Consider the following 27,751-nt stretch of genomic DNA (forward strand, 5'->3'; position numbering starts at 1 on the left):
AAAAAAAAAAACGATTTGTTTCCACCGAGAGGAAGAAGCGTCGCCGTCGTTCACCGCCGCAGCATCGACTAAAATAAGAAATAGAGAAGAGAAMCGGTTGTAAGATTCCTCCTGTGTCTGGTTGTTGTTTCACACAGCTCGCCATGGCTCTGTGCGGGGGTGTCGGAGCCATGGCTTTGCCCAGCGAGCTCATCGTCCACATCTTCTCCTTTCTGTCCGACCGAGACAAGCTCCGGGCCTCGGCCGTGTGCTCCCGGTGGAGGGAGTGTCTCTTCTACCCCGCGCTGTGGACCGAGCTCAAACTGCGGATAGGCGGCGGCGACCGCAATGGCTCCGACGAGACCTCGAAGCTGGAGTTCCTCATGCGGAAGTTCGGCTCGTTTGTGCGGGAGCTGCAGCTGGAGCTCGCCCCGGTGGAAGGAAACCTCGGTCCGCTGAACAACGAGCCGCCGCCGTCGTCGGCCAGGATGGAGCAGCCCCTCGGTCCGGATGGCGACCAGCAGCTGTCGGAGCGGTGGAGGGACGCCATGGCCGCCTACTTGGACCAGATGCTATGCGTGTTCACCAGCATCCGAAACAATAGGTAAACGTTTAAAACCCAGTGCTCATGTTATTACGTCGCTGAATATTTTTCACCTTGTGCTGTAAACAAACACTGACAGTAGAAGTTACGTAACCGCGTCAGGTCTGTGCGGCGGAGCTGTCAGTGTTTTTTGCTTCTGCAGACATTTTTAAATGAGCAGCTCGGAGTCAGCTTGTTTAGTTTTTATCTTGTTCTGGTGTCTAAAACCGGCTACAATAATGGCAGCAAAAAGGGCTTTGTTGGCTGACTACAGCTGCTTAAATCAGCACAAATATATGTTTACACTTTAATGTGGGGCTGTATCTAGATTTGGTTGTTTGAGCAATAAAAAAGTGGCTACTTCATTTCTGTGGAAATTTCCATTCTGCACCAAAACCTTCCCTTTTGTTGTTTTTGTCTCCTGGTTTCTCTTTTTTCTCTCCCCACAGAGCTTTCTAGCATCAACACAAACGAGGGTTTTTTTTGTTGTTGTTGTTCTGCAGAAAACTTTACAGAAATTTCGTGAATGGGGTTTCTGTTTTTGTTTATAACTAAACCAAACCCCCTGAATCTCATGTGGTTTTAGATCAAGCAAAGATTCATGTTGAATTAAATTATATTAGGACTAAACCTAATTACTGGACAGTGTTGTGTTTTATTTTTTACCAGATGATGCAGGAGGGACATGTAGGGAAGCTGTTGATTGTTGAATTCAAAAGGGATATTTAAAACCTGATAATGAAACAAGGTTGTGCATGATTTGTTCAATAGTGTTTAACCATGACAGCACTCTCCTCTCATCTTTTCATGCGTTTAAAATCAGTCTTTTCTTCCTCTCAACATCATTTACGCAAAGAAAATGATGATGATGTAGGGATTTTGGTAAAAAATTTCAAACTTATTTTAGAGCAGTTTTTCTTTTTTTTCTTACTCGTAAGGCTCAATGTAGATTCCAAAACTTTTTTTTAATCAATTAAACATTTAAAGGTCAATAAAGGCCGAAAATTAGGAAGCAAGTGCTCCATTGACTTCCATTATACCGTTTAAAAAAGTGTGGAGCTCCGTAGACATAGTTCGCATCACATTTTTGCAAYATTTTTTCAAATCAAAGCAAAAATAAAACTTTGATAGATTTCGAAACGATAAGGGGAGGGTAAGCATGAAAACGAGCAAAAATATCACAAAAACCTGACCCATGCATTGCCGGGATCGAGCAGTGCATTTATCAAAGTGCCTAGAGTTAATTCACAAATTTACCTGCGTGGATCAAGCATTTTGCATGTTTTGTTGTCTATGTGATACATGTGTTCACTTAAGCATTTATTTAGACTGGTTGTTTGTCCTAAGAAATGTAAACATCCTGTTTTGAGAGCATCATTTTGTGCATTGTAACACGCTCTTGCTTTTACCGTTTCAGCCTTCGAAAGCATGTATTTAGGACATTTAGTCTGCTGCTTGATTTGTTTTAGTGGCACCAAAAAGACCAGCAGGGCAGACTAAATTTAGTGCATAACTTTCAGCCCAGCAATGATAAAGACCACAACCCAAATTAGGTTGTCAAAATGGCTGCTTTTTGTGTGATTCAGGATAAAACCAGACGTTCTCCTCACTGCTGTAAAGACGTAAACAAATGTTGAAATGCGTGGAGTTAGGGCTAYGAGGTTGCATCGTTTTATCATCAACACACTGTCGTAAATATTAAGTGGTTTTATTTCTTCCTCTCCTCCTCTAGAAACCTGCAGAAGCTGAGTCTGTACGGAGACACGTTCATCCTTCAGCAGGAGGGACTGTTGGACAGCTCGAACCTGCATCGCATTCACCAGGGGGACAAAAAGATCAATGAGTAMGAAAACCTGAAAGTTTTGTTTGGGTGAAATGAAAGGAGTTGGTTTATATTTTGTTTCATAAAATGTAGAAAAGATTTCCAGATTTACAGTTGCTTCTATCTGCTGCACAGTGTTTTCTATTTAACGCCATTTAAGATCTGTTATGACTAAATGACATACAGATCTGAAAAAAGTGACCTTTTAAAGGCTTCTGAGGGATATTTTACATGAAATACTGTCCAGTTGAGTGTGATGAGGAGGGCTATCGATTGAAATTTTCCAAATTGATTTGATTCAATTCACAGGAGTTCGATTCGATTCATGATTCAGTTTGATTGATGTTTAAATTAGTTAAAGCTATCGCACAGTAACACATAACGAGTGCAAATCTTTGCAAACAAAAGTTGTCATGGCCTCTGATATCTTTAAGTTCAGCTGAGAATCAGTTGTAACGTTAGTGATTCCTTTTGTTTAGTTTGTTTTGATCCAAACAACTTGTTGTCGGGAGCTAACATTAGCGCCGAACGTCAACCGGATGTAAACCTACGGCAAGCCAGGAGTGACACAACATGGAAACGCGCAGCTTTATCGCACACAACACCCATGGGGGGGAAAAAATCGATCACATGACTTATGAATCGATTTTGCCAAATTTGAATGAAAATTGATCCAGATCGATTAAATCAATTTTTTTTAACTCAGCCACAACATGTTGGCTCTTTTATTTACTTGAGCCAGAGTGTGAATTTTATTTTTTAAAAAGCAAGATCTCAGAAAACGTCTTTACGAACRAACCCAAGACGACAGTTTTTCTTCCTAAACTGTCCAGATGTTTTTATTTTTCTGTCCTTGTGAAGGTCTGAATAAATTTCAGTGAGCAGCAGTTAATTCTCTTCYTCTGCGTGTTGAACAGAATCCAGCAGTTGTTCATGGAGCTGCTCTCCAACAGCAGGCAGCTGAGGTGGCTGTCCAGCAGCTTCATGCTGGGTCTGGTGACTCCCTGCTCCTTGGCTTGCCTGTCGAATCAATCCGCCGAAACCCTGCAGCACCTCAGTTTACTGGACCATCAGCTAGGTTTGTGTTTGTCACTACATGATCAAAACGGAGCTCGTTTGCTGGTGTTTTGTTTTTGTTTGGGTTTTTTTGCTGTGCTGATTTGCTTCCTCGCTCCTCTCAGGTCCCCTCATCTCACCGTCGGAACTGGACCGACTCTCCAACATTCACTCGCTGGCTTTGGATTTCTCTGACTTCACGTCCGAGCTTTGCGGTTTGCTGGCGTCTCCTCGGCGAGCTCCGCTCCACCGCCTTGCCCTGCTGCTCAACGGCGCCGCCCTTGAGTTCAAACCGCTGGAGGGGACCGCTACGGAGGAGGACTGGAAGGCGCTGGTAATGCGAAAAATCAACAGTTTTGGCTTCACCCGCAGGAGGACAAACCTAAACTCTACGCCTGTGTTCTAAGGGTGCAACGATACAAAAAATTCACTGTTCGGTTCGATATTTTTGTCTCACGGTTCGATATTTTTTCAATACAAAAAAGAGAAATGTTCACGCCCTTTTTAACTTGTAATTTATTAAAATTATTTATGAACATTTGTTTAACCTCAAAACTCCAGTTTTTAAATTAAATGTTGCTGAAACAGCCAGTGTCTCAGTGGATCTGCGCTCGACAGTGCAGCCTAGGTGGAGTAGTCGAACACAGATCCTCTGATCCTTCAACACAGAGCATCTTCAGAAGACAAGCTGATAAAATAAAAAATCTGTATTGTTCCATACATATAGTGTGTATTGAACCTAAAGCACTGTATTGAACGGTTCCATACCCCTACTGTGTTCGTAACATTTATCCGATTCCTCCCAGGTCCGTGTGAGCGCCAACCTGCGAGTCTACATCATGGCTCTGGAGGTGGACAGCTCTGAGCTCTTCAGGGTCTTAAAGCCCAGCCTTCCCCTAGAACGGCTTCACCTGGACAGCTACAGCACGCTAGTCAGCGACGCCACTCTGGAGCTCATTTCTCAGCAGTACAACAAAACGCTGACTCACTTCCTGCTCCTGAGGGATGGCCCCGACTTCCCCGACCTCAGCGTCAACCGCAACGAGGACCCCCTGGTTCTGCTGGCGTGGAGGTGTACTCAGCTGGCTGTTCTGGTAATACATGGTGAGTTTTAGGTCTGTTTTTTTAATAAATTATTAATAAATACCAAATGAAATGCCCCAAGTTTCCATTTTTAAAGTGCGATGGTTTCAGTGAGTCCAGCTGCCTGGTTCCTGTCTGCAGGTTACACCGTGTGGTCCCACAACCTGGTGGCCATCTCTAGGCTCCGCGGCTCCAGCCTCCGCGTCCTGACCGTCTCAGAGGAGAGCATCGACTTCGACCCGGACCAGTCCCTGTACGTGGAGGGAGACCCGGTCCACAACCTGGTGAAGGAGGTTTCTCTGGGCCTCAGCCGTGTCTGGCACCCGTGCTTGGACTCCAGCGGGGTTCTGTCGGAGCCCACCCAACACTTCCACCGCGAGCTGCAGGCCTTCTGCATGGGGATGTAGGCAAGGGGCGGCGGAACCGAACCGACACATCACAGTTGAAACCGTGCCCAGACCAGACCAGACCAACCGAGCTCAGGTCAAATCAAACCCTAAAATCCAAACAGACCAGATCTAAAAACCTTTTTGTTGTTGTTTTAGCACACAATCAAGTACCGTGTGTTCGTCATTACATCACAGAATCAGCTTTCCATGATTTTAAATACACCTTTGAACGGGAGAGAAATAATTGAATAAAGCAACTTTTTTTAGTTAGAAAAAAATGCTGATTTGTGATCTGATTGAAAAAACTAAGATTTTGACTCGCCTGCTTCAACAAGTCGTGCTCACTTGACCTGGTCTGGTCTTTTGGACCGGTCTTCAGCACTCTCTTCATCACCTTAATAACCTTCAGAGCCTCTGTATGATGTAACTTTGATTTGTTTTCTGTATTGATCCCCGCTCCCCCTTTTTTTTTCCTTTTTCTTTTTTGATTGTTTTCCACGTCTCCCTGCTCTTGTGTGTTATCTTTTTATTTCCTGTGTGGCAGTTACCGTGCCCGTAAAGGCTTCGTGTGGATTTAAATCCAGTTTTATCATCCTCCTGCTCGCAGCTGGAACGGGACATGCGGTTTAGTGATAGAGGTGAAGGTTGGAGCGTGTAAATCAACAACTTCCTGAGCAGAGTTTGTTGCTACGAAAGGGGATTTTTTTGCACTTGCTCCCTAACCTGGTCAACGGGGTGGGAATGTGGCAAGCTGTGGCTAATCAGTCCCGGTGATTTAGCAGCAGGATTGCGTAAACAAAAAAAAGTGGCGTTTTTTTTAAGGGTCGAAATGTTTTATTGTTGACCTTGAGCACCCTTCTAATGGTGTTGTGGAGATTATTGTTACAGCCAACACACTTCCCACACTGCTCAGTTACTGATGAACCTGGATTGTCTGACCCAGTCTCTGAGTCAGGCTAAAAAAGAAAAACTAAAGAACACAACATTCATTTGTTCTGTTTTGATCTGTAGTACACTGGTTGTAAATCTCTACTCTCCTTTGTCTCAGTATTCTGGATTATTCCATCCATATTTCAGATTCAGAGCCCTGTCCTTCAGCTCGTCTGTTACGTATTGTAATTTTAATTACTTGCTGACCTTGAAGCGTCAGAAGGGCTCTGATATCTCACATCGTTCTAGAAGGAGACAGCTGCTTTCGTTTTGTTTTGTTTATGCCATGTATTTATTTTAGAGAAGTCTTTGTACTTTTCCTCCAAGTTCTTGACGAGATTGTGCTAAAACAACAGCAGTATTCCGTAGGCGCAGCTCTCTCAGGAGGCAGACATACCAGCAGTACTGTAAAGGAACCAGTTTCTCATTCAATAACATTTCAAGATTAAGGGCAGTGAAATGGAACGGATACACTGAATGTAACGACTCACACGTACCTGTGAGCTTTGTGTTTTGTTTTGTTTTTTTTTTTTCATTGTGTGCTTACTTAATAGCAGTATTTGTCACAGACGTTTGGCAGACGCACATCCTGCGGGGGGCTGCTGAATTGTTAAATATTTGCGTTTGAACGTTTGCGCCGCTCACAGCCAAACACTGCTTTTTTTATGTCTTTGGCACGTTTAGCACAATAAGGTTTCAGGATGTGCAGCTCGTTTTTGTGGCTGAAAGTTTCTCTGACACCTCAGGAAGGCTTGTAACATCGCTCTGATCAGATTGGTGATGTTGACGAGTAGGACGTGCGAAACAATCAGTTTTTTTCCCTCTTAAGTCACAGTTGCCTTGCTAACACCCCCAGTCTTTTCAGATAGAGTTGTTCTTGTTGTTGTAGATGTTGTTTCTCTTGCCATCTTAAAAAAAAATACCCTCACTTTGCTTTGATTTAGAGGGTCAGCAAACCTAATCATACATTTGTTTTCAAAGATTAAGGTTGATAAAGGCTAAAGAATGGCAAGACCTAGCTGCTCGTTGCACATGTTTGTGTCTATGCTGTCGATATGTGACCTGCTGGGCCTAAAAAAAAGTCTGAGCTGAAGGGATCTGTCAGACCCAGGTGGTATTGTTTTTTTGATACTCGTTCACAAAGTGCTAACGTGTTCACGCATGTTTAGACCAAACGGCTTGAGTTGGTGGCAGACGTGAGCGTCGCTAGATGCTAACTGAGCCCAGCGTGCTAACAGATGGTGCTCCCATGGAAATGCTGTGTTCTGGTGTCTTCTGAAGATATTTTTTAAAGGTTTTACCGAGAAAACGAACGTTAAGATGAGCATCATCAGAATCGCCCAGTAGAGTCAGCTCAGGCATTGTTATTAAAACACAGGTTGTAGAAAATGGAGGTCCATGTGAGTTTACAAGGCTGACCTGCAGTTGTTATTTTTTCTCCTGATATGGAACTGTTGTCAGCCAGCACTTTACTGGCTTCAGAATGAGTCGGGCCTTGTGATGGGCCTGTGGTTACCAAATGTTTGCTCTCAAGTTTAAAGGACCTGGATGGTTTTGCCATGATAATCTGTGAAGTCCTTGGTTTATATCTCAGGATTATGCACTTTGGTACCAAGAGTTTCTTCGAAAGGCGCGCTGTGGCTGTTAAGAGCGTCGCACACTCGAACACCTGCACAGGATGGAAATGCCAACATATTTTCAAAACAAAAGCTGTTTTTTGTGTTCTCTTCCATCCCTTTTTTTAAAAAGAAAGAAAGATCCCCCATTTGTCTTTTTTATGCGTGTCATTGGAAGTKTTGGAAGGTCACTGTGTTCTGATTCCAGCTAAGACACAGAAAGCTCAACTTTTTTTATTGGAATGTAAAGTCGAAGTGGGTCTGAGCTAGTAAACATTTTATTTATTTTTCCAACTGATTTTAGAAAGCTGCTTTTCTCATCTGTTTTCTACTCTCAGATCAGACATTTGGAGAGTTAAACTCGGTCCTTGTGGTTTGTTTTGTTTTTACCAGCTGTGCTCAGCAAGGAAGACGTTTTAGTTACCCACTCCAACATTGTACAAAACATTATTCTGCTTGTAAGTTTCCTCTTTAGACATCTAGAAAAACTTATTTTTGACCTGATGGCTCATTGACAGACCACGATAAAGTGAATTTAATGATGAATTGTGATAATAGACGAGTCTTTGGAAACATTTATGTGACGAAGCTGTAAAAAAAAACATTAAAAATCCAACATTTAAGAGAAAAGATCCACAGCTCTATCTTTTAATGCTTAAATTCCTTAAAATGAAATCCTTGTTTAAAAAAAAAAAGATCAGAGGAAAATATTTCCCATGTGTTGGTGACAAAAGGTCAATTTGGAACCATGTGAAAGTTTATAAAGTCTCACCGCTTTTTAAACTTCAGCTTTAAGTCGGCGCTTTCCTGTTCGGTGTTGCTGATGTTCGTTCAGTTGAAATAAGCAGCGTCGAGTTCCTGTGGCTGCGTTTTTCTGCACCAGTGGTTTAACTTCTCTTTGAGTGTGCTTGGCTTCTTTTTTTCGTGTGTGCAGTAAAGAATAAGATGTGAACAAGCTGTCAGTCACGGAGCTCTCGTACATTTCACACACACACACACACACACACACACACACCTGAGACAATGCATGTGTGCACATTTGACAGGAAGTGAGGTTGCTCAGCCGTGGAGTCGTATCACTTCTGCCGCTGCGTGAATCGGGAACAGGAATAGTTCGCACTCAGGGTAYGGATGGTTTTCTCAAAGGAGGAGGTTGGACAGCAACAATAGCTCAGGCCCTTTAGCTCACTCGTGTGGATCTGTTCTCCTCCTTTGACGTGTTTTGAAGCTGCCAAAGATCACAGGTCTCTCTGAAGTGCCCCGTCGATAAACAGACTATTGTTTCATCCTCGACACCCTTGTCTCTGTTACTTTGTGATCTGACATTTCCCGCCTTTTTTATCTCACCGAACACCTCATATGTTCTGTCTGTGCTGTACTTCAAACCTTTCTGCTCTTGGAACCTGTTAACAGTCTTGTCTTGAGGTTGTAATGAACCAAACCAAAGCAGACCTGTGAGAAAAGCAGTTTTCTGTCAGCAGCGGTTTGTAGACATGAAAGGTTTTCGGGTGGCGTTACTGGACACCTCTCTCCGGTAGACAAAGGGGTTAGGAACATCGTTGCACATCTTAAAACAGTTGTTACCTCTCAACGGCTCTCAGGGTGCATTGTTGCCGAGACATCGTTATTCAAAGCCAGATTTGTCGAGTTGAGCACGGGCGTGTAGAGTGGCCAGGGCTCGGAGAGCTCACCGTCGTATTCCTTTCGCCCCCCGTTCTGACCGCCACGTTTCACTGTGAGGAGCGAGCGGAGGTAAAAGAAAAGCACAACCAGTTGGGTTCGATTTGCCGAACGCTCCTACGGATGCTTCCAAGTGTTTCTCTGTTTCTGATGGCAGCTCACGGCCGGGAGAAACCTCCTGGGTTCCTGGGTTTTCAAGCTGCACAGTCGTTTCGCTGCTATGRGGAGCACATTCCACGTGAACGGGAGAGGATTTCTGGTCGTCTCTTTAGCAAACTACAAGACTATGATGTGTGAGCAACGGCGAATCTCTATAAACTGATATTTTGTTTGTTTTTTTACTTTAAATTATTTGTTTTTGAAAGAATCATGCTGATGAGTCACATCAGATTAGCAGCTGGTCTGAGCAAACTATTCAGAAGTGATCGTAGCAACTGTTTCTGTGTGTTTCTGCGACGCCGTGCGTCCGATCACCTCTAAGGCTCAAAATGCAACAACTGTTGTGACTGCAGTTGACATGAAGGCCGTTGAATTGGTTGTCTTCATGTTCTAAACCCCTCTGGCAATTAAAGATCTTCACATTACAACAGGAGGAAGCTGGATATTTATAGGCTAAACATAAGAAGGTCTTACCATTCTTGCACTGAGGTCGAGCTGGACTGATTTACGCAGCACAAGCAGACAGATGTTTAACTGTGATATACGTTGTTAGCGGTGAGATTTATAGAGCTTGCTATGAAAAATGGTTAAACGGCTGCACAGATCAGGATGGGCGCAGGCTCTTTGCTGGAGGGGTGTTTCCAGCCGGCTCGTTYTGCCCTGTTTGAGTTTTTTTGTTGTGTTTTTCATGAAATGCTCCTGAAACGTCAGAGCTGGCCTCTTAATTCACTCCATCTGAAACAGTTGTGTTGAAACTGTTGTAATCACAGAACTGTAAGCTGGGTTCTGATGCCTGACAGCCAATTCTGAACCTATCGAGTGTGTGTTTTCTTTAGAACCAAAGTTGCAGAYCCTATCAGATCTGCGTCAGCGTAAAACACACATTCAAAGACACAACTACAGGTTGCTAGTTGCCAACTCCATGCCAACTTTGTAATATTGATGCTCAGGATATTTGCTTTGTTGTTGGAACTAAAAGTAGCTGTTGAAAGAGTAGTAACGTGGTTCTGGGCGTTTTTGATTTGTTTTGTTTCTGAAACAGTAGATCGTATCAGAGTCTTCATCACAGATTAGTTTTGTCCCTAAACGCTACGACAATAGACCACCATGCAGGACTGACCAACCCTCACAGAGAAATGTGAGAAATGTTGACGAACATCCCGGTGTGTTTTAAAGACACGGACGACCAATGCTTTACAATTAGCGATGTGTAGGAGGAGGCTTTCAGTGAAACAGTTGGGCTCTTAGCAGGAAGTTTGGATTCTCCAGTCTTCAGGACCAGTCAGAGCTGAGGATGATGAGCAAAGCTTTACCTGCTACTACCTAGCTCTACAAAGTGACACTGGTAAAAAAGGAGAAAAATAGCCTGGCCAGTTGCTTTGGATGCATGCAGAGATTTGTGAAAYGCCCGGGTTTGTCAAGGAGCTGATAAATATTCACACTCAGTGAGGCAGCCAGATCTCAGATACTGTGGCTGGGACGTTCCTGGCTGCTGAACAAAGTCTTTCTTGTCAAGTCTGGAGAGCCAAACCTCCTAATTAACCAGGCAGGCAGGCCTGCTGCCCAGTCCAGCCTCACAACTATGCAAGAAGAATGCATATAATCCAAACTTTGTTTTTTTTTTTCGCCTTTCTTTCCTGTCTGTCTCTCAATGTCACAGAGTAGAAATGAAGATAATAAGAACTTGCAGTGACAATACTTGGCCTTACGATGATTTGTGAGATCTTGAATCGTTTCGTCTTGAGATCTTTTGATTCTGGTCAGCCAGCCCAGCGGCAGCAGTGGTGACGGCAGGCTCACTCTTGGTCTCTGTGAGACTGGCTAGACGGCCCCAGTTTTATCGTGGTACGAATGTTGTGCATTTGTTTAAAATCAGGACAGTTTGCAATAACAGCAGTCTTACTAGTGGCCACAAAGGGGCAAAAGCAGTGCTGACAGCGCCCGGCTGCGTCTTTAGAAAACCACAGAGGAAGAAATATAAACTATATAAATAGATATATATATAAATATATATAGATAAACTCACACAGTGCATATTTGTATAGGTATCAACAATGCATTACCGTGTTATACTATTATGCAACACTTGTCCAGGTTCAGTTTATGAACATGAAGTATATTATAAAATCACACAGACTTTGTAGAAGTTATGTTATTGTGAGTTTTTCTGTTGTTGTTGTTTTGAGTTTCTTTTGTTTTTGCAGAAGTGGTTTTAACCATCTACGATGTTGAATGTTCCGAGTGTAAAGCTCCTGTGTGACTGTGTTTGCTAAAGTACGCGCTGGGTTTTTATCTTCCTATGTGTAAAGCCAGACCACAGCCAAAACACAGCTGGACAGACATATTTCAAATACACCTGCAGGTTTACCAATCCACTCTGCGTAGACCTGCGGGCTTTTAAAGGTCACTCTACACACTGATTCACCTGAATTCCATCTGCAGACAGGCTGAGGCGTGGTTCCAAATTTCAACAGCATGAATCATAAGACCAAGCAAAGCAGAACCACAACAATGTCCTTAGAAACAAACTATTAGGTTTACATTTTAAAACATCTTTATAATCTCTCCAGCTGTTTTTTGGAGTAGTCTACAGGGAAAGAGCTCTCTCTTATCTAAGAGGACAGATTTTAATGAAAATTTGTGTCGATTCACTGTCCTGTTGTAGAGACTTAGATGCCACATTGGAAACCTCCACCAAAAACCTCTGGATTGACATGAATGGAATACACTCGATAGGCCAACCTGCCGAATGTTGATTTGACTTGATGTTGAATGAATGCTTCCTTTTCTTTTAGCCAGTGAATAAAAACAATAGAAAGTCATCTGCTTGCATTGTCTCGTTCTTTCTTATTCTTTTCTCTTGGTTTCAAGTAAAAGTTTGGAAATACTTGGAAACAGTCCAAACACACAGGTAGTCGTCATTAATGAATCACTGTTTTTTGTTATAACTGGGATGGAGCGATTTGTATTTCATCAAAACAATTCTCTTTCATATCAAAGCTAAACAAAGAGGTGGTATTTTCTGGTTGTCTTAAAGTGCACCAAACAGCAGCTGAGCTTTCACACAGGAAACAGGAACTACTTCTGTTTGTTTGAAAAACACAAATGAAAACTTGTGAGGGGAGGTTTCGGTTCACTAACTTCTCAGAAAAAAGTGTGTGCTGGCTGAGAAGTTGAACAGTAAATACACCAAAGCAATACCTAAGAGATAATTACTGATGAAGAATAAAGAGGTAATTGGTTAAAAAATAACATATTTTCTAGGGAGATGGAATTTGGTTTGAATAAATTTTAAACATATTTTTAAAGGGGGGATAACTGTTTCTATATGAACCCATAGGTGGCGCTCAAACGTTTTATCTGCTGCTGTTCACATTATGTGACCGAAGAAGAAGACGAGACATGGAGGCGTGTCGCTCCCAAAGTCTGTGCTGATTGGTCAAGCACATACACGAAACGTGATTGGTCCGATCCAAGAGGAACGTAAAACGTTAAAGCTAGAAGGAGAAGAGCACGTGACCCGTGCTAACTAGCAAGATGGCGGTGGCAGTGCGGAGTTTGCAAGATCAGCTCGAAAAGGCCAAAGAAAGCTTAAAAAATGTGGATGATAATATTCGCAAACTTACTGGACGAGATCCAAATGATACCAGGTAAAAATGTACAAAAATCAACTTTCAAATTGTGGTGCATTTCTACATTTGTTTTCTAACGAGGCTTGCTTGAAGAAACGTGCTAATGTAGCATGAGGTGGCTAACAGCCAGGCGGGCCGCTCCATGTTGTAATATTCATCGCATGTTTACTGATCGTGATATAACCAAACAAACAGTTATAAGAAATGGTAAATCTCAATGTGACCCATAAAATCTTAACAAGACTAGTCAGCTGTGTTTAGGCCCGACAGGCATTGTCCGAGTCCCGTCATTCAATACGAATGAGGCGAAGTCTCGAACTGAATATTTTTTTGCATTTACAGACCGGGCCAGATCCGTCGGCTCAGCGGCCCCATGGCAGCCCTGGGAGGAGGAGGAGGAGGAGGAGGTAGAGGCAGAGGAATAAATTTGCTCAGGTAATCCAGAGACACCTTAGGCCCTACAGCACCATATAAATAACTCAGCCATTTGTTGTTACATTGTCTTTTAATGTCAAATTACCCCTCAAATAAGTTTTCTTCAACTACACAAATCTTTAGTTTTATCATGGTGTTTATTGATAGTTTTTACGTTTAATGTTTCTAAACTGAACTTGTCCAGAGCACATTCTCAGTTGGAGATTTTATAGTTTTCAAAAACGACATTTGATGCATTTGCACCTCCATGTTTAATAAGAAATGATGTATACCTTCATATCTTTTCTATGTAATCACAGATGTACAATAATCATTAAAGCTCTTTCCAGTCGTTGTGTAATTTTAAATATTATCCAGACCCTTTTGTATTTGCTGCTGGTGGCTTCTTGGCTGAAGAAGCTGGCTGCAGGAAGAAATAAATGACACGCATGACAAAAAGATACCAAAGTGCACTAACACAATTTTAGGTTTGTTTTTAAATGGCAACCCTGATTCTATTATAATCTTTTGTCACATTTATCAGGCGTAGTCTCTCAGATATGGGGAGCGGCGGCCCACCTGCCAAGCAGAGGGACATTGAAGGAGCCCTGCTGAGGTGAGATTCTGCCTTTTATTTTGGAGGGGTACTGRTGTTCAAGCAGGAGTGTTTAAATTGAGATAGAAAGAGTTTTCATTTAGTTTCATCCTTCCAAAGATTAAAGCCCTTGGATTTATTTATTTTTCTGACTAAGAAGCAGATAATGTTTTTGATGTTTGTATCTCTTTATTATAATATAATACTTTAATGTTTTATCTTTTTGCAGGCTGGCAGGAGATCAGAGGGCCAGGAGAGACGTACGTCACGACAGCGACGCTGAGGATGATGACGATGTCAAAAAGGTTAGAGAACTTTGTGGCGGTTGTACTTTTCCTATATCAGCATTTCAAATAATTCCTTTAATTACTTACATTATCTGTCTTTGTCACTTTTGGGATGTTTTTAAATTAACCACTTTATTACCTTTTTATCTTTTTTTCAGCCAGCGTTGCAGTCGTCCGTTGTAGCTACCTCCAAGGAGAGAACACGTCGAGATCTCATCCAGGATCAAACTATGGATGAAAAAGGCAAACAAAGGTAGGCCAACACAAGCACTGAATTATATCCAGAGTTTGAGTTGGTCCATAAATGACACATCTGTAAAATAAAGATTAATGTGTTTGCTTTTTGTCAGGAATCGACGCATGTTTGGTTTGCTGATGGGGACGCTGCAGAAATTTAAACAGGAGTCAAATGTCTCTTCAGAGAAGGTGAGAATTGTGTGTATTTTACATATTGTTAGCCTGAAATGTAAATATTCAGTAAATATTGGTTTAATGCGTGATTATCATCCATTTTCTGCAGTGTTGTATAAAGTACCACAAAGTGATACTTGAGTAAAAGTACAAGTATCTTACCAAAATTTACTTTGGTAAAAGTTAAAGTCTCCTTTAGGAATATTGCTTGAGTAAAAGTCTAAAAGTACCTGATATTTTTTGTACTTAAATATTAAAAGTAAAATCATTTATTTAAAATGAGCAGTTAGATTTTCTGTAAGGACGTTTATTAGGTGAACTCCCAAAAGAAGTGCAGAAAGGACTATATCGTATTAAAATAATTGATGTTAAATTTAGGATGCACTGGTCCAGCTGTTTCAGTTTATATACATATATCAAGGCTGCACAAAGCTTTTTCCCCAAAATGAAAATCTATCTGAGGGCTGCGGCCAAATGCAAAATAATTCATGAAATACAAATACTTTTTATGTACGGTATTTTTTTATTTTAATGATTATGTCCTGCTGGAGTGTGACATGATTTGTTTGTGTACAAACTAATACAATATCAGAGTTTTATATATTTATACTTCTCATTCAACCACAATTAAATTCATTCTATCTAGGAGGCACAGTTTATATGGATAGTATTTATTTAATACAATAACAAGCTGGAATTAAAACAAGCAAAATGAAATAAAAGTAACAACTTTCTACTTGCCCATTTTTTAAAAAGTAAGGAGTAGAAAGTAGGTTGAAAAATTATTACTCAAGTAAAATACAGATACCCAAAAATTCAACTTAAGTACAGTAAAGTATTCGTACTTGGTTACTTTACAACTCTGATTCTCTGTGCAGTTAAAGCGGCGTTCAGAGATCGAGCAGAAGCTCGAGGTTCAAGCTGAGGCTGAGAGGAAGAAGGTGGAGAATGAAAAGAAAGAGCTGTTCGAAGAGAGGAGAGCCAAGCAGACAGAGCTGAGGCTGCTGGAACAGAAAGTGGAACTAGCTCAGCTGGTAAGAAAACATCATTCAGCAGTCTTTATTCTATAGCTTCAGTATTAAACACTCTGAATGTTTTTATTAAATGTTTACAATAGTTTTTTCTTGTTGTATTAAATAATATATGTTCCACCTTTTCTCTCACACCACAGCAAGAGGAGTGGACCTGCCACAATAACCACTTACTAAAATATATTCGCACAAAGACAAAACCTCACATCTTCTACCGGCCTAGAAAAATGTGCTCCGCAACACAGAAACTCCTCGAGGAATCCACCAAGAAGCTAAATGGTTGGTTAAGTTACAGATTTAGAATAAAACTGATCTCTTGCAGTAAAGGAACATTAGATGTGTATTAGTAGCCGGTCCCTGTATTCGATAATTTGTGTATTTTCTTTCCGTGTTTTCCTCGTCAGCTGTGTTTGAGGAGAGGCGCGAGGCGTTCGCAGAACACCTCAGCAAGATGGAGCTGCGTCCGCGGCGGCAGCTGAACCGTGACCAGGACAGCAGCGCGCTCTCAAGGACGGACCACCCAGCGGAGGGTAAGCCAGCAGGTCAGGCAGACAAGCGAACAGGTAAAAGAGGCCATGCAGGGGTGGAGCAACATGAGGAGGAAGATGAGGACGAGGAGGAGGAAAAAGAGGAGGAGAACAGAAAGGAGACGGAGCAGGGAGGAGATGGGGAGGAAGGGGAGGAAGGTGAGGACGCATTGAAGAAGATAGAGGAGGAGGAGGAGGAAGGGATGGAGGTGAGTGAGGAGGGGAAGAAAGACGAGGAGAAGGCAGAGAAGAAGGCGAGTCCAGAGTCAGAGGAGATGGAGGTAGAGAAGGCAGAAAAGGAGGATAAGGTAGAGGAGAAGGCAGAAAAGGTGGATGAGGTAGAGAAGGCAGAAAAGGAGGATGAGGGGAAAGAGAGAGAGGTAGACACAGTCAGTCAGCAGGGGCCCGCAGAGCCTCAAGATGTAACGACTCCGGACCCCCAGAAACCTGAAGCAGCTCTCAGCAACCAGGAGTCAGCAAACAATGATCTGGCCCAAGCCAGCACCCCCACTGCAACAGAACCAGTGCAGTCCCCAGTGGTAGAGGGGGCTTCTCCAAGCCCAGAACTTCCAGCAGCCTCCGCCGCTCCTGCACAGGTTTCCCCCCTTCCTGCACAGGATTCCACTGTTCCTGCCCAGGATTCCCCCCATCCTGTCCCGAGTCCCACACATGAGAAGCAACTGGTGGAGGTCAAATCTGTGGAGGAGGCCCCACAAATGCTCCCCGACTCCCAGGAGACCCCCGCAACGACTCCTGCTAAGGAGGATGAGGAGAGAGGCAGGGGGAGGAAGGAGAAGGAAGAGCGGAAGCGCCACAGTCGCAGCAACAGCTCCTCCTCTTCCTCGTCCGGATCCTCCTCCAGCAGCAGTTCTTCGTCCTCCTCCGGATCCAGCCGCTCCTCGTCCTCGTCCTCCTCATCCTCGTCGTCCAGCAGCCGCAGCCGAGACGGCGGCAAGCGAAAGAGGCGGCCGTCGGACCGAAGCAGAGACAAGAAGAAGGAAGACGAAAGAAGTCGTCACAAGGGAGGAGGAGGGAGGGATTCAAAGAGGAGGAACGAGGAAGGCAAGGGCAGGTCCTCCCGAAGCGATAGGGAGCAGAAAGATAGAGACAGGAAGGACAAGAGACGCTGAAGTGATTGAGCTTCAGTAAAAACAGCAGTTTACTTTGACGTGAGATGACTGCTTTTAAACATTTCTTTAAAACACTGCATGTCTTTTTTTTTTATCCTTGGATGTTTTAATGAAACAGACCTCTTGTCAAATTTTGTTGGTCACTAGTCAAACTGCATAGAGATGTCTTTTTTTTTGTAAGTGCCATCTTATGTGATTTTCTAATTAATGTCTCTAGTAAACGGGTCAGATTGGAGAACCAATATTCTGGTATTTGGGGTTGAACAAGAACTGTTAGAAGATGCTGAAGCTTGGATGTTGAGTTTTGGTAAAACTTTTCAGATACAGTACTTTTCTTGTGCTTCATGTCATTGTGACAATATTAATTCTTACCAATTTCAACAATTTGATCAATGTCAAGTGTAATTAGTTCAACTGTTTTTTTTTTCTACACTGTAATCTACTTTAAATAAAGTTGAAGTTTTGGCATAAATGTTTGATCACTCCCTTTTTTAGTGGGTGTATTTTCAGGGTTTCCGCAGATCCTTAAGTCTTAAAAGGCATTGAATTTATCAATCTAAAGTTAAGACCTTAATTAGCCTTAAAATGTCTTAAATCATTATCTTTCAGAGGTCTTAAAAATGTTAACACATTATAAGTTTGATTGTAATTTGTCTCAAATATTAAAATAATTGGTAACATTTCTTTTAAAAAAAACGAAATGCTTCTAATAATATTTGTTTTGTGTTAGAATAAACATTTGGATAAAAGTGACGCTGTGGGTTTTTTTTTTTTTTCCATTTCTGTTTATTGTGAAGTTGGTCTTAAATTTAATTTCAAGTGGCATTAAAGAGTTCTTAAATTTACCTTGCCTTAAGCTGTAGGAATCCTGATTTTAAGAGTTTTCAACAAACAAAACAGTTGAAATTAATCAAATATATTTATCTAATTGGAAAAACATTTATTTGAACCGATTTGAGTAATGAGGTTTTTGTTCCACTTGTTTGCAGTCTGTAATTATGATTTGCTGTGATAAAATGTCCAGACATTACTGTAGAAATCCCAATTTTAATTCAAAATTATATTCATACAAAAAACACTTTAAAAAGTTACAATTATTTCACTGCTTTAACGTTCTCCGGCTGTATCGTAGGCTCTTACTCAAAAAAAAAACTATTTACTTTTGCAGAAGTCTTGCTCMTGGTTGAGTCTGTTTGGGTTCGCTCTGTTCTGCAACATTAATATTAACATCGGTGTTTATCAGCCACTGAGCAGTTCAGCTTCCTGTTCATTAATCCTGGTCTGCCAGATCAGTCTGTTCAAAGTACCTGCAAGATAAAGAGTTAGTGAGCCTCATCATATTTTTATTTTATCAAATTAAATTAGGCTGCAGCATTTTATGCCATAAATCCCTGTTTCTCTTTGCACTGACTGCATATAGCTGCATGGATGATGTAATCTTTTCACCTGGCCACCAGGCAGATGAGTAGGTTGAGGGCGGGCAGCTTTTCATCCTCCTGACTGTCCTGCAAAACCAATAGATGTTCAATAAAATACAAGTCAAAATCTGTCAGGAAAATAAAGTTTCACTTACAAACAGAGCAGGGACTGAATATTGAATATGTTTTATCAGATTTCCATGTGAAAACTGGTAGTTGTGATTCTACAGCCTAAAACTGACGGATCGTACCAGTGTGCTGCGGAGCTGTGCACATCTCCTGGCCAGCTGTCGGATGGAGGAGTGGGCTTCAGGAAGCAAAGGTTTCTCCAAACAGGCCAACAAAGCATACAACCAACAACCCTGTAGCAGGAGGAAATGAAAATAAGATTAAAACTTACTGTATATATTCACCAAAAACAAATAATAAATCAATGAAGGAAATGATCACCGTTTTGTGCTGAGTTCCCAGAAAATTATGTGCCTTTTTTTCCTACCCTACAAAATATTCTAATCTTAAGCCACTGACTTAATTTAAATGTTTATTCATTTCATTTAAAAACAAAACAAATTCACATACAAAAAATACTAATAAAATAAAATGAAAGTTTTCAGAAAGAAAAAAAATCTTATCTGCCCCTATTTTCATATANATATATATAAAAGAAGAGAACATTTGCTCTTTAACAACACAGATAAAGGTGTAATAAGTCAACTCACCAACTGCGGAACAAATTCTCGCTCTTCAAACCAGCTTATAAGAATCTCCAACAACATGAGAACTGTGGACTAAAGACAGAAAAATGACCGGAGGATAACTATAAGTGTTAATAAATAAAATCTTGCATCACTTACCTGATTTAGTCTGCTTACTATGCTGAGGAAGGGAGGGAAGCCAATCTAAACAAAGACAAGTTAACATAAAGATTCATCTTTTATGGTCACATTAAATTAGGTAACAGTTATATGGAACATCTACTGTTTCTATACAGACTGCAAAATTATAATTTTAATCTGCTCTGGCTTTATTCTATTTTGTAACAAGTAAAGTTTAAAAGTCTTCCAACGTTCTAGTATTCACTTCAACTTGTGTTTCATTAAAATTCTAAAGAATAGAAACCTTTATTAGTTTTACAATAAATATTTTTAGGACCTTGCTGTAGTCCAATGCTGGCTCTTGATCTGCGTCTTGGTCTGCAAGGTCAGATGAGGCGCCCTGGTAAATCTTCTCCCCTAAACAAAACCTCTTCCAGCCTTCCTCATCTGTTAACTTTGGCTGTAAACGGGGGGGAAAATTAGCATTATGGCTCAAACTTCAACACACGAACAAAAATCAAATTCACCAATATCACTGTGATGTTGCGGTGAGAGATGTGTAACATCTAACCATCTGTACGTTATCATCCAGAGTCTGGCTACTCCAGTGTTTCCTGTTCTTGGTGATGCTCTGAAAAAGCCCAACATACAAGGATTAGGACCACTGTTACAAGCCAATAAAACACATTTAACAAATGACAAACATTAAGTTTGATTAGGAATGGCTGACTATTTTTATCTTACCTGTCTGACATCAGAAAAGCTACTGACTTGCTGCTGTTGCCACCTGAGGCTGGGGGAGAAACCCAGAGGAGCAGCATGGCATCCTGACACCTGGAAACATGGTCCTCTTTTACTTTAGGATCAAAGTCAGAAATAACATAGCAGCACAATTCTGCTCAATTAAATGCTAATTTCAAATGCATAATGTATTGCACAAAATCATTCATTTTCTGATCAAAAATATATTCAGTTTATTCACTCACAGATGCATTAACTGTTTGTTTCTTCTTCAGTTTCTTTGGATCTATTTGAGCGACCACCACCTCTGGACACATTGATGCCTCCAACCTGAAATAAAAATCAAACTCGTGAACCGAACCACTGAGGTAGATCTGGGAAATATACAACTGTGCTGTTATTGGTGGTCAGGATATTATATCGGATCCTCCTGACAGCTGTGACAGTTCAGGAATGAACATACTGGACCTGTCGGAGGTACTCTTGGGGGTTTCTCGGCGTCCCACCGAAGTTCAGGTCTTCACAAGCAGCAGCTCCGCAGTCCAGCGGCAGCAGCCTCGGCATTAACTCCTCCACGTCCGACTTCATGTTTTAAGAGCTAAACTGTGCACGAATAAAACACCCAAACCAGCCCGAAGTGCTCGAGTTTCCTTTAACTACCCATTTGCGTTCACACGGACGCCATCTTGTTAATAAACGCGCGCGATGATGACGTCGCTTCTGTGCGACAGATTTTTGGTGTCGCCCTAGTAACAAACGCCACAGTCAGTCTATAATTTTAAAAGCTCAAAGTCCAAACAATTTTCACACTTTAACCTCCTAACATGTTTGTTTTGATTAATAGTATTCACAGTAAATGTAAACTATAGAATTTGTTGTTTTTCATTAAAATTTTAAAATCTTTGCCTAAAAAGCAGATAGTTTGTGTAATAAGTAGGTCTTGCGTGTTAATGATTATCTGCTTTTTGGCCTGTATCTTATCTGGGCCGTTTCATTTACTATTCAGGTTTCATGACAGCAGCAGCACAGAGGCAATGTCCACTTGCCAGCACAACTGGCTGGAGTTATTTCAACTTTGATATGAATATTTTCTCTTGATTCGCTTTTGCTAAAACACCCAAAATGGATTTTTCGCTGGGTTATAAATTAGTGTGTATGGTGGGAGCAGTTTTTGTGATTTTTCCTTGCTTAAACGTGGGCCTGTTGTCCGACTACAAGATCTGTGGAGATTCTGAGTGTGAAAGTAAGAAAAACATTTTCAATCTTTGAAACGGGATACAGACTGTCACTTTTTATAATCTTTTTTTTCTTTGTTCCCTCACTTTTGTATGTGTAGGTCTAATGAGCCGAGTGCAGGCCGTAAAGGATCACCACGGTAAGGACTGTCGTTTTCTGAGCTTTAGACGTGGAGACACCATTTTTGTATACCACAAACTTACTGGAAAAAGGGAAGACCTCTGGGCAGGCAGTGTATGTATTGAATTTTCATCTTTTTCTTCTTGTTATACTGCTAAAACGATTAAAGAACTAAATGCTGCACATAGTCACTTATCTCAGGTTATTTGTCAAAGAGATAAGTCTTAATTAATGAGTGGCTGTGATAACGTCATGTTGATACCTGTAGCTTTTTGTTGCATGATTGTTAGAACCCAGCTTGGGTACATGTATATCAAATTCCTGTATCGTTATGCCCAGTTATAAACAGACATTTGGATTTTGCTTTGACCCATTTGTCATTTATATTGTCAGCTCTACTTTTATTATTATTTTATCTGCATGTTAGTCTGCCTCGTGTAACTCAGTCTGTCAAAATTTTCAGATTGACAAACAGTTTGGGTACTTCCCAAAGGATGCTGTAAAAGAAGAACAAGTTTATGCAACTACTGAAATAGTAGTGGAGACGCAGGTAAACTTAGTTACAAGACTTAAAAAGTACTTTATCTGTAAAAGAAATGTGTAAAATTATAATGAAAATGTGTTTTTATAGAGCATTTATTACTGTATGCATGTTTTACCTCCAATTATCTTCATTTTTCTGCAGAAGTCTGACTTTTTCTGTATGGATGAGTCTGGATATCCTATCGACACCACTGATCTGGATGCTGATGACGATGAAAACTTACAAACTCAGGAGTCAGAAACCATCCAAATGAACCCAAACGCTCATGACACAAATGCTGCTGGCTCCTCGATGTCCTCTGATGTCTTTACTGAGGTTAAAGCGCAAGAAGCCGAAGAAGAAATCAAAAACCTCAGTGACGCCGCTGAGCCCCACGAGGAAGAAAATGAGGCACCTGCGACTGAGAAAGAACAAGGTGGGTCTCCCTCCTCCTCCTCCTCCTGGCTGGGTTCTTCAGTGACAGGATGGTTAGGTTCTTCTGGCGGTCTGGACGAACTTGCTGGGGAAGACGAAGGGAAAGATACCGGAGCAGATTCTTCACTCACATCTTCTGTAACGGGGTGGCTGGGCTTTGGGCGGGATGGAAAACCAGACGACGTGGAAGAAAACGTTAAACTGGAAGAGGAATCGTACACCTCGACCGTGACAGGGTGGCTCGGCCTCGGAGAGAAAAAAGCTGTGCACGCCGAAGATGAGCAAAACGGAGAACAAGAAACGGAACCTGTGGAGAAATTTTGGAGTAGGAGGATGTCTCTGCACCTGGAAGGCGGTGAGTTACAAGAAGAAGAGACAGAGATGGGGACCTTTGGTTGGTTGGGAGGTGGGCTTTCAAGCAGGCTAGGGTTTGGACAGAACAAACAGGATGCAGGAGATGAAACAAAACTTTTAGGAGACGCTGACAAGCAGCAGGAACAGGAGGCATCTGGTTCTTGGATGGGTATGGGGATTGGGGGCATGTTAGGTTTCGGAAATGATAAAACTGACGATAAAGAAGGTGACATTAAGGACATCGAAAAGGACAAATCCCATGAAGCAGAAAATCTGGATACTGATGAATCACAGGCTTCAATAACAGTAAAGACTGAAACTAGCGAAGAATCACGAGCTGAGGAACCTACAAGTGTCCCATCCACAGAGCCGGTCAGCGCTGACAGCAGTCCCAATATTATAAATGATAACTCTGACACAAGGGAGAGCAATAGCTTAGGTGTTGAAGATGAACTTCAGGTTGATCAGAAAGATGTTTCACCTCAGGCTGCTGCAGAAATGTCCTCCAGGATCAACAGCTTTTCCCAAACAGATGACAACAACAAAACAGAAGACAGATCTGAGGAAATGGCCACGGATAAGAGGCATGACTCAGCAGGAAATGTGGGAGAAGGTGAAACCAGGGAGCCAGTAGTAGATGAAGTTACTGATACGAGTAACGTTAAAGATTTTGTGACACCGTCTGGGAGCAGTCTGGGCCCCGATCACCGTTTTCACGATCGATTTGAAGGTAAAGAGGAAGATGCAAAAGAGCAGACACCCAAAAGAGTTGATGTCACAACCGTAGCACAGAACGTAGAATCTGACGTGGCGGTAAAACACGACTTTAGAGGTGGTGCTCAGAAAGAAGAGCCGTCTGATAACGCAACAAATTCATCTCACAAAGACATGTTCACCACTCGGACTGAAACGTCAGCCGAGGACAGTCAAATCAGCAGTGAGGCAGAGGAAAGCAAAGAGCAAAATCAGTCATCGTCACTTAAGAGAGAYGATGAGTTTATCCCAGATGAGAAAAGTTTGAGACCTTTAGCAGCRGAAACAAACGCCGGCAACTCAACAATCCCAGCTCTAGCTGACGACAATGTAGAAACAAAGATCAGTCATGAAGAGTTGGGACTGGAGGGCAGCTCCCAGGAATTTGAACTCTTTCATTCTGATAATAAAAGTCTGTATGACGTCATCCTAGACAGCAAAATAATCCTCTCAAACATGAATCAGACTCGTGGGTCTCCACAGAGGGAAGAAGAAGTAACAAAAACTCTTAGTGATGCTGAAAGTTTGAAGGATCCAAATAAAGAAACTGGGAGGGAGACAACAAACATCAAAGAAGATGTTTTGAGTGAAAAATCTACTTTGGCTCCTGAAACAGAAACTGAAGAAAGCGAAATCATAGAAGAGGCGGAAAAGACGATAGCAGAGAGGGAAATGAGAGAGAAAGATCAGATTTTAAAGGAAGAGGAGAATGAGGTAAAGAAAGACGAACAGGTGGGGGCAGAGGATAGAAATGAAAATGAGAAAAATAACGAGGAAAATGAAGAGCTAAATGAAGAAAATCAACAGGTAGAGGAGATGAAGGAGGGAGAGAACCAAGAAAATCCAGCCAGACTGGAGGGATTTAAAGAATCTGAGGAGAAAATGGAAGAGGAGAAGGATATCAGGAGGCCAGTGTTAGAAAGCAATAAAAAAGAGACACTGGACGAAGACAGCTCAGCGTCATCGTTCATCGAAACAACAAAAAAACAGCCTGAAAGACAAATGGTGGAGGAGATCGGGGAGGAAAAACAGAATGAAGCAACATCTGAGAAAGTAAAGGATGAAAAGATTGAAGAGGAGGCAGCAGAGAAGCAGCAAACTGGGCATGAAGACGAAGACCAGCTTGAGGGTTTAAATCAGATTTGTTCTGGAGGTAGCAAAGAGGAGGTGGAAGAAGGAGGTGGCTCTGAGGATGGAGATGTAGCTGCTGCATGGATGGCTGAAAACACAACAGAGGTCTGCGATGACTCAAATGATGTGGCTGAGGAGCAAATACTGAAAACCGATGGCACGACATTTGGGAGTGGATCTCACAATGATGGGAATACATTTGACTCTACTGAAAGTCAGATTCAATCGGAACGTGAAGAAGATCCAACCGATCCTGCTGAGGCAGCAGAGAGCAGAGGAACATTTGGTTTGTTCARAGATGCTTTGGGGCTTTTCTCTCAAACAGCCTCCGTGACATCTACAGAGTCTGCAGAGGGTTCTAACACAAACACAGCAGAGCTGTCACAAACACGAGTCTCTGAGCCTGATCTGGACCCCACCACTGATCCAGTCCCCACCTCAGAGTATCCTGAAAACATTCATCCCACTGCTCCCTCAACCACAGAAACACCCACCAATACAAGCCCCCTCACCCAGCCGTACACGCATCTCCTCACCCACATGAGCGCAGGAGAGACGGCTGTTTTGTCAGAGCTGTTTGGACGACACAAGCTGCAGTTTTTAGATTACATTCTGGGTAGTTCAGAGGGCGCGACTGCAGGGGACGATCAGTCCATACTGTCAGATATAGAAAGGCTTCTGGATCACCACAGGGAGAGGCTGGTAGCCCCACAAACGAGGCTCACAGACGCACCACAGGAAGACCAAGAAAAGACCAGAACCCTCTTTGCACTTCTGAAACTGGAAACGTTACTGAAAACAATCAAAGTCACTTTCAGCACAGGAATATCAGATGTCAGTAAACATCAAGGTATTTTCCTCTACGTCACTAAAGCTATCACGGCTGATTTTATTGATATTTCTAAACTAACCAAACCCGTTTGTTTAGGTGTAAATGTGTTTTGTCGTCAGAGTGCATTTACACAGTCTCCTGCTCACATGTAGACAAGCCCAGCTGTGCCACATGTTCAACTCAAGGAGAAGAACAGAAAGACAACCTCAGGGACGAGCAGATGACAGCGGTGAAAGATCAAACAGGCAGCGGTGCAGCAGAGGAAGCATCCCTCCCTTATACACAACCAGGATCACAAAAGAAAGGTATGACTTGAATATTAATCAGCAAGTTTTAAAATCAGTTTGAACTGCAGCTGTGCAAAATACAAAATGTTTTCAACATGATTATATGTGTGACTGTAACTCCAGGGATTATGAAACAGACTTTGGACGTTTGTCTTGGGATGATTGAAAACTCCAAGGACGTCCTCATATGGTTCACTGTGAAGGTAGGTACAGAGAATGTCATTTATTTGACATTGACACTAAATTATTTTAAAAGCTTTAAAAACTCTTAAACAAATACATTTATGTAGATTCACCTGATCACATGAAGTAGATCCTAATGCAATCCTGACTACAGCACAGTGAAATCTGTATTAATGTGATAGTGTCTTGGTCCTTTAAGACATTTACGCCTTGGACAAGTTGATCCGACTCTCCCCCTGGAATCCAGCTTTGCCTTCGTGTCAGTTGTCAGCCTTGCTCTGCTTGACACTGACTGTCCCTCACATTTGAGTTTTTAAGACTCGGAGCCAAGTTGTTTTTTTTATTATTATTATTATTTCAAAGGCCAGGAAATTATCTAGCTTCACATGGAGGAAAGAGAAACCAGAGCGGTGAGTGTAAAGTTTAGAAACTCGGTGGGAACTGAAGTTGTCTAAGTTGTAAATCAAAGCTGGGAACGTATCTGAATAATATATAAAACTATTATGGGGGATATATATTTTGATTATGCCAGCTGTTTTGAGTTTTTAATTTTTAGTGAAGTAAAATGGATTATTTCTTTGCTGTAAACACCTGTTTGTTTCCCTCGGTGTCACTTTGAAAGCGCTCCGATGTGTCAGTGTGGCATCTTACAATTGGTGACGTTTGGATTAAACCATTTACAGCAATGGGGGTGTTGAGAAATATTTGTAATCGCACAGATCTAAATAAAATGCATATACGGTGTGTTTTTCTTTATAATTGTCTAACTTAAACTACTGTAATTTTATTGTACTTTTGTTTGATTGAACATTCATAACTAATTTCCAGATAATATTTAACATTCTTGTCGCGCTCCACTACGTTGTTGTGGACGTGGTATCCTCCGGAGGGTTGGTGTTGTGAATAGGATGTGAAATCGCCGTTAACCCGGCTGACGGGATTCTGCTTTCCAATCAGTATATATTTTAAACTAAATTTTAGACCATATTATATAATTTGGCCATGGCGGAACATCCGACAAGTGAGCAGTTGGCCAGCAAGGTGGCTGACTTCCAGGCCACGGCGGAGTTTTTCTACAGTATCGCAGTGGAGAAAGTGAAAGATGTAGGTGGCAGGTTCGGTTAGCATTTCCCATTTAGCCACCACAGCAGATATAACGGAGTGTCATCAAAAACACGGCAATATTTTAGTTTTAATAGCTTTGATTGTAATTTTTTACTCCTGAATTTTAGACGTGTGTGTGTTCTGACTGTGCTGCTGGTTAGCTGTCAAGACTGATGCCATATATTATGTTGTATTTTAACGTGTTTATGATCATTAGCATAGTTAGCTGCTGCAGTCTTTTTTGGTACTTTCATCAGGTTTTATTTGTCTTTCGTGTTGTTTTTCCTTTCGGGCAGGTGTTTGTTAATGTTCTCTGTTGTTGAGATGTATGTTATTATCTTATTAGAACTGCATTTGCCTCTAAAAACAGCAGTTTTTTTCCCCACACTCTTGCAAACAGAAGTTCCTGTTTTGCAAAGAGGCAATACAATTAGGAAAGTGTTGTAATTTTTTTAAACACGCTGCTTTAATACTAGTTTTACAATTGTATATATA

General features: G+C 41.7%; 4 protein-coding genes across 9 annotated transcripts in view; 3 read left to right on the forward strand and 1 right to left on the reverse strand.

Annotated features, from left to right (window-relative positions):
* On the forward strand, positions 1-12,119 carry fbxo33 (F-box protein 33; the record flags this gene model as incomplete). The annotated part of the gene is given in 6 exon segments (XM_014013769.1): positions 1-583; positions 2,295-2,405; positions 3,302-3,462; positions 3,566-3,774; positions 4,247-4,544; positions 4,665-12,119. Coding segments are annotated over 6 exon segments (1,485 nt in total). The 3' UTR covers positions 4,931-12,119.
* Positions 12,120-12,809: 690 nt separating this feature from the next.
* On the forward strand, positions 12,810-17,796 carry pnn (pinin, desmosome associated protein). The gene is made up of 9 exons (XM_014013768.1): positions 12,810-12,947; positions 13,272-13,364; positions 13,888-13,959; positions 14,168-14,243; positions 14,384-14,478; positions 14,576-14,651; positions 15,515-15,670; positions 15,808-15,946; positions 16,072-17,796. Exons 1-9 carry the CDS (start codon positions 12,835-12,837, stop codon positions 17,322-17,324), a joined length of 2,073 nt encoding a protein of 690 aa, XP_013869222.1. The 5' UTR covers positions 12,810-12,834; the 3' UTR covers positions 17,325-17,796.
* Positions 17,797-18,351: 555 nt separating this feature from the next.
* On the reverse strand, positions 18,352-20,981 carry gemin2 (gem (nuclear organelle) associated protein 2). Of its 2 annotated transcripts, none has more exons than XM_014013776.1 (10): positions 20,762-20,981; positions 20,544-20,628; positions 20,302-20,391; positions 20,129-20,188; positions 19,895-20,017; positions 19,597-19,641; positions 19,462-19,530; positions 18,994-19,104; positions 18,771-18,829; positions 18,352-18,631 (listed from the first exon to the last, which is right to left on the reverse strand). In XM_014013776.1, the coding sequence occupies exons 1-10, from the start codon at positions 20,884-20,886 to the stop codon at positions 18,595-18,597; spliced, it is 804 nt and encodes a 267-aa protein (XP_013869230.1). In that variant the 5' UTR covers positions 20,887-20,981; the 3' UTR covers positions 18,352-18,594. The 2 variants fall into 2 exon arrangements, with proteins under 2 accessions (XP_013869230.1, XP_013869231.1); XM_014013777.1 differs by having other exon boundaries at positions 18,736-18,829.
* A 130-nt stretch (positions 20,982-21,111) lies between these two features.
* Positions 21,112-27,751, forward strand: part of mia2 (MIA SH3 domain ER export factor 2) — a 15,913-nt gene continuing 9,273 nt past the window's right edge. The window contains exons 1-6 of one of the 5 annotated variants that reach the window (XM_014013771.1): positions 21,112-21,541; positions 21,635-21,768; positions 22,118-22,204; positions 22,340-22,967; positions 25,835-25,987; positions 26,093-26,172. In XM_014013771.1, the coding sequence (XP_013869225.1) occupies positions 21,421-21,541; positions 21,635-21,768; positions 22,118-22,204; positions 22,340-22,967; positions 25,835-25,987; positions 26,093-26,172 (1,203 nt within the window). In that variant the 5' untranslated portion in view covers positions 21,112-21,420. Of the gene's footprint in view, positions 21,542-21,634; positions 21,769-22,117; positions 22,205-22,339; positions 22,968-22,991; positions 25,701-25,834; positions 25,988-26,092; positions 26,173-26,366; positions 26,563-27,065; positions 27,257-27,751 lie in introns of those variants that run through there. The other 4 variants (XM_014013772.1, XM_014013770.1, XM_014013774.1 and 1 more) reach the window with 4 other exon arrangements.

This window comes from Austrofundulus limnaeus, unplaced genomic scaffold, assembly GCF_001266775.1.
Source record: "Austrofundulus limnaeus strain Quisiro unplaced genomic scaffold, Austrofundulus_limnaeus-1.0 Scaffold105, whole genome shotgun sequence".
NCBI lineage: Eukaryota > Metazoa > Chordata > Actinopteri > Cyprinodontiformes > Rivulidae > Austrofundulus > Austrofundulus limnaeus.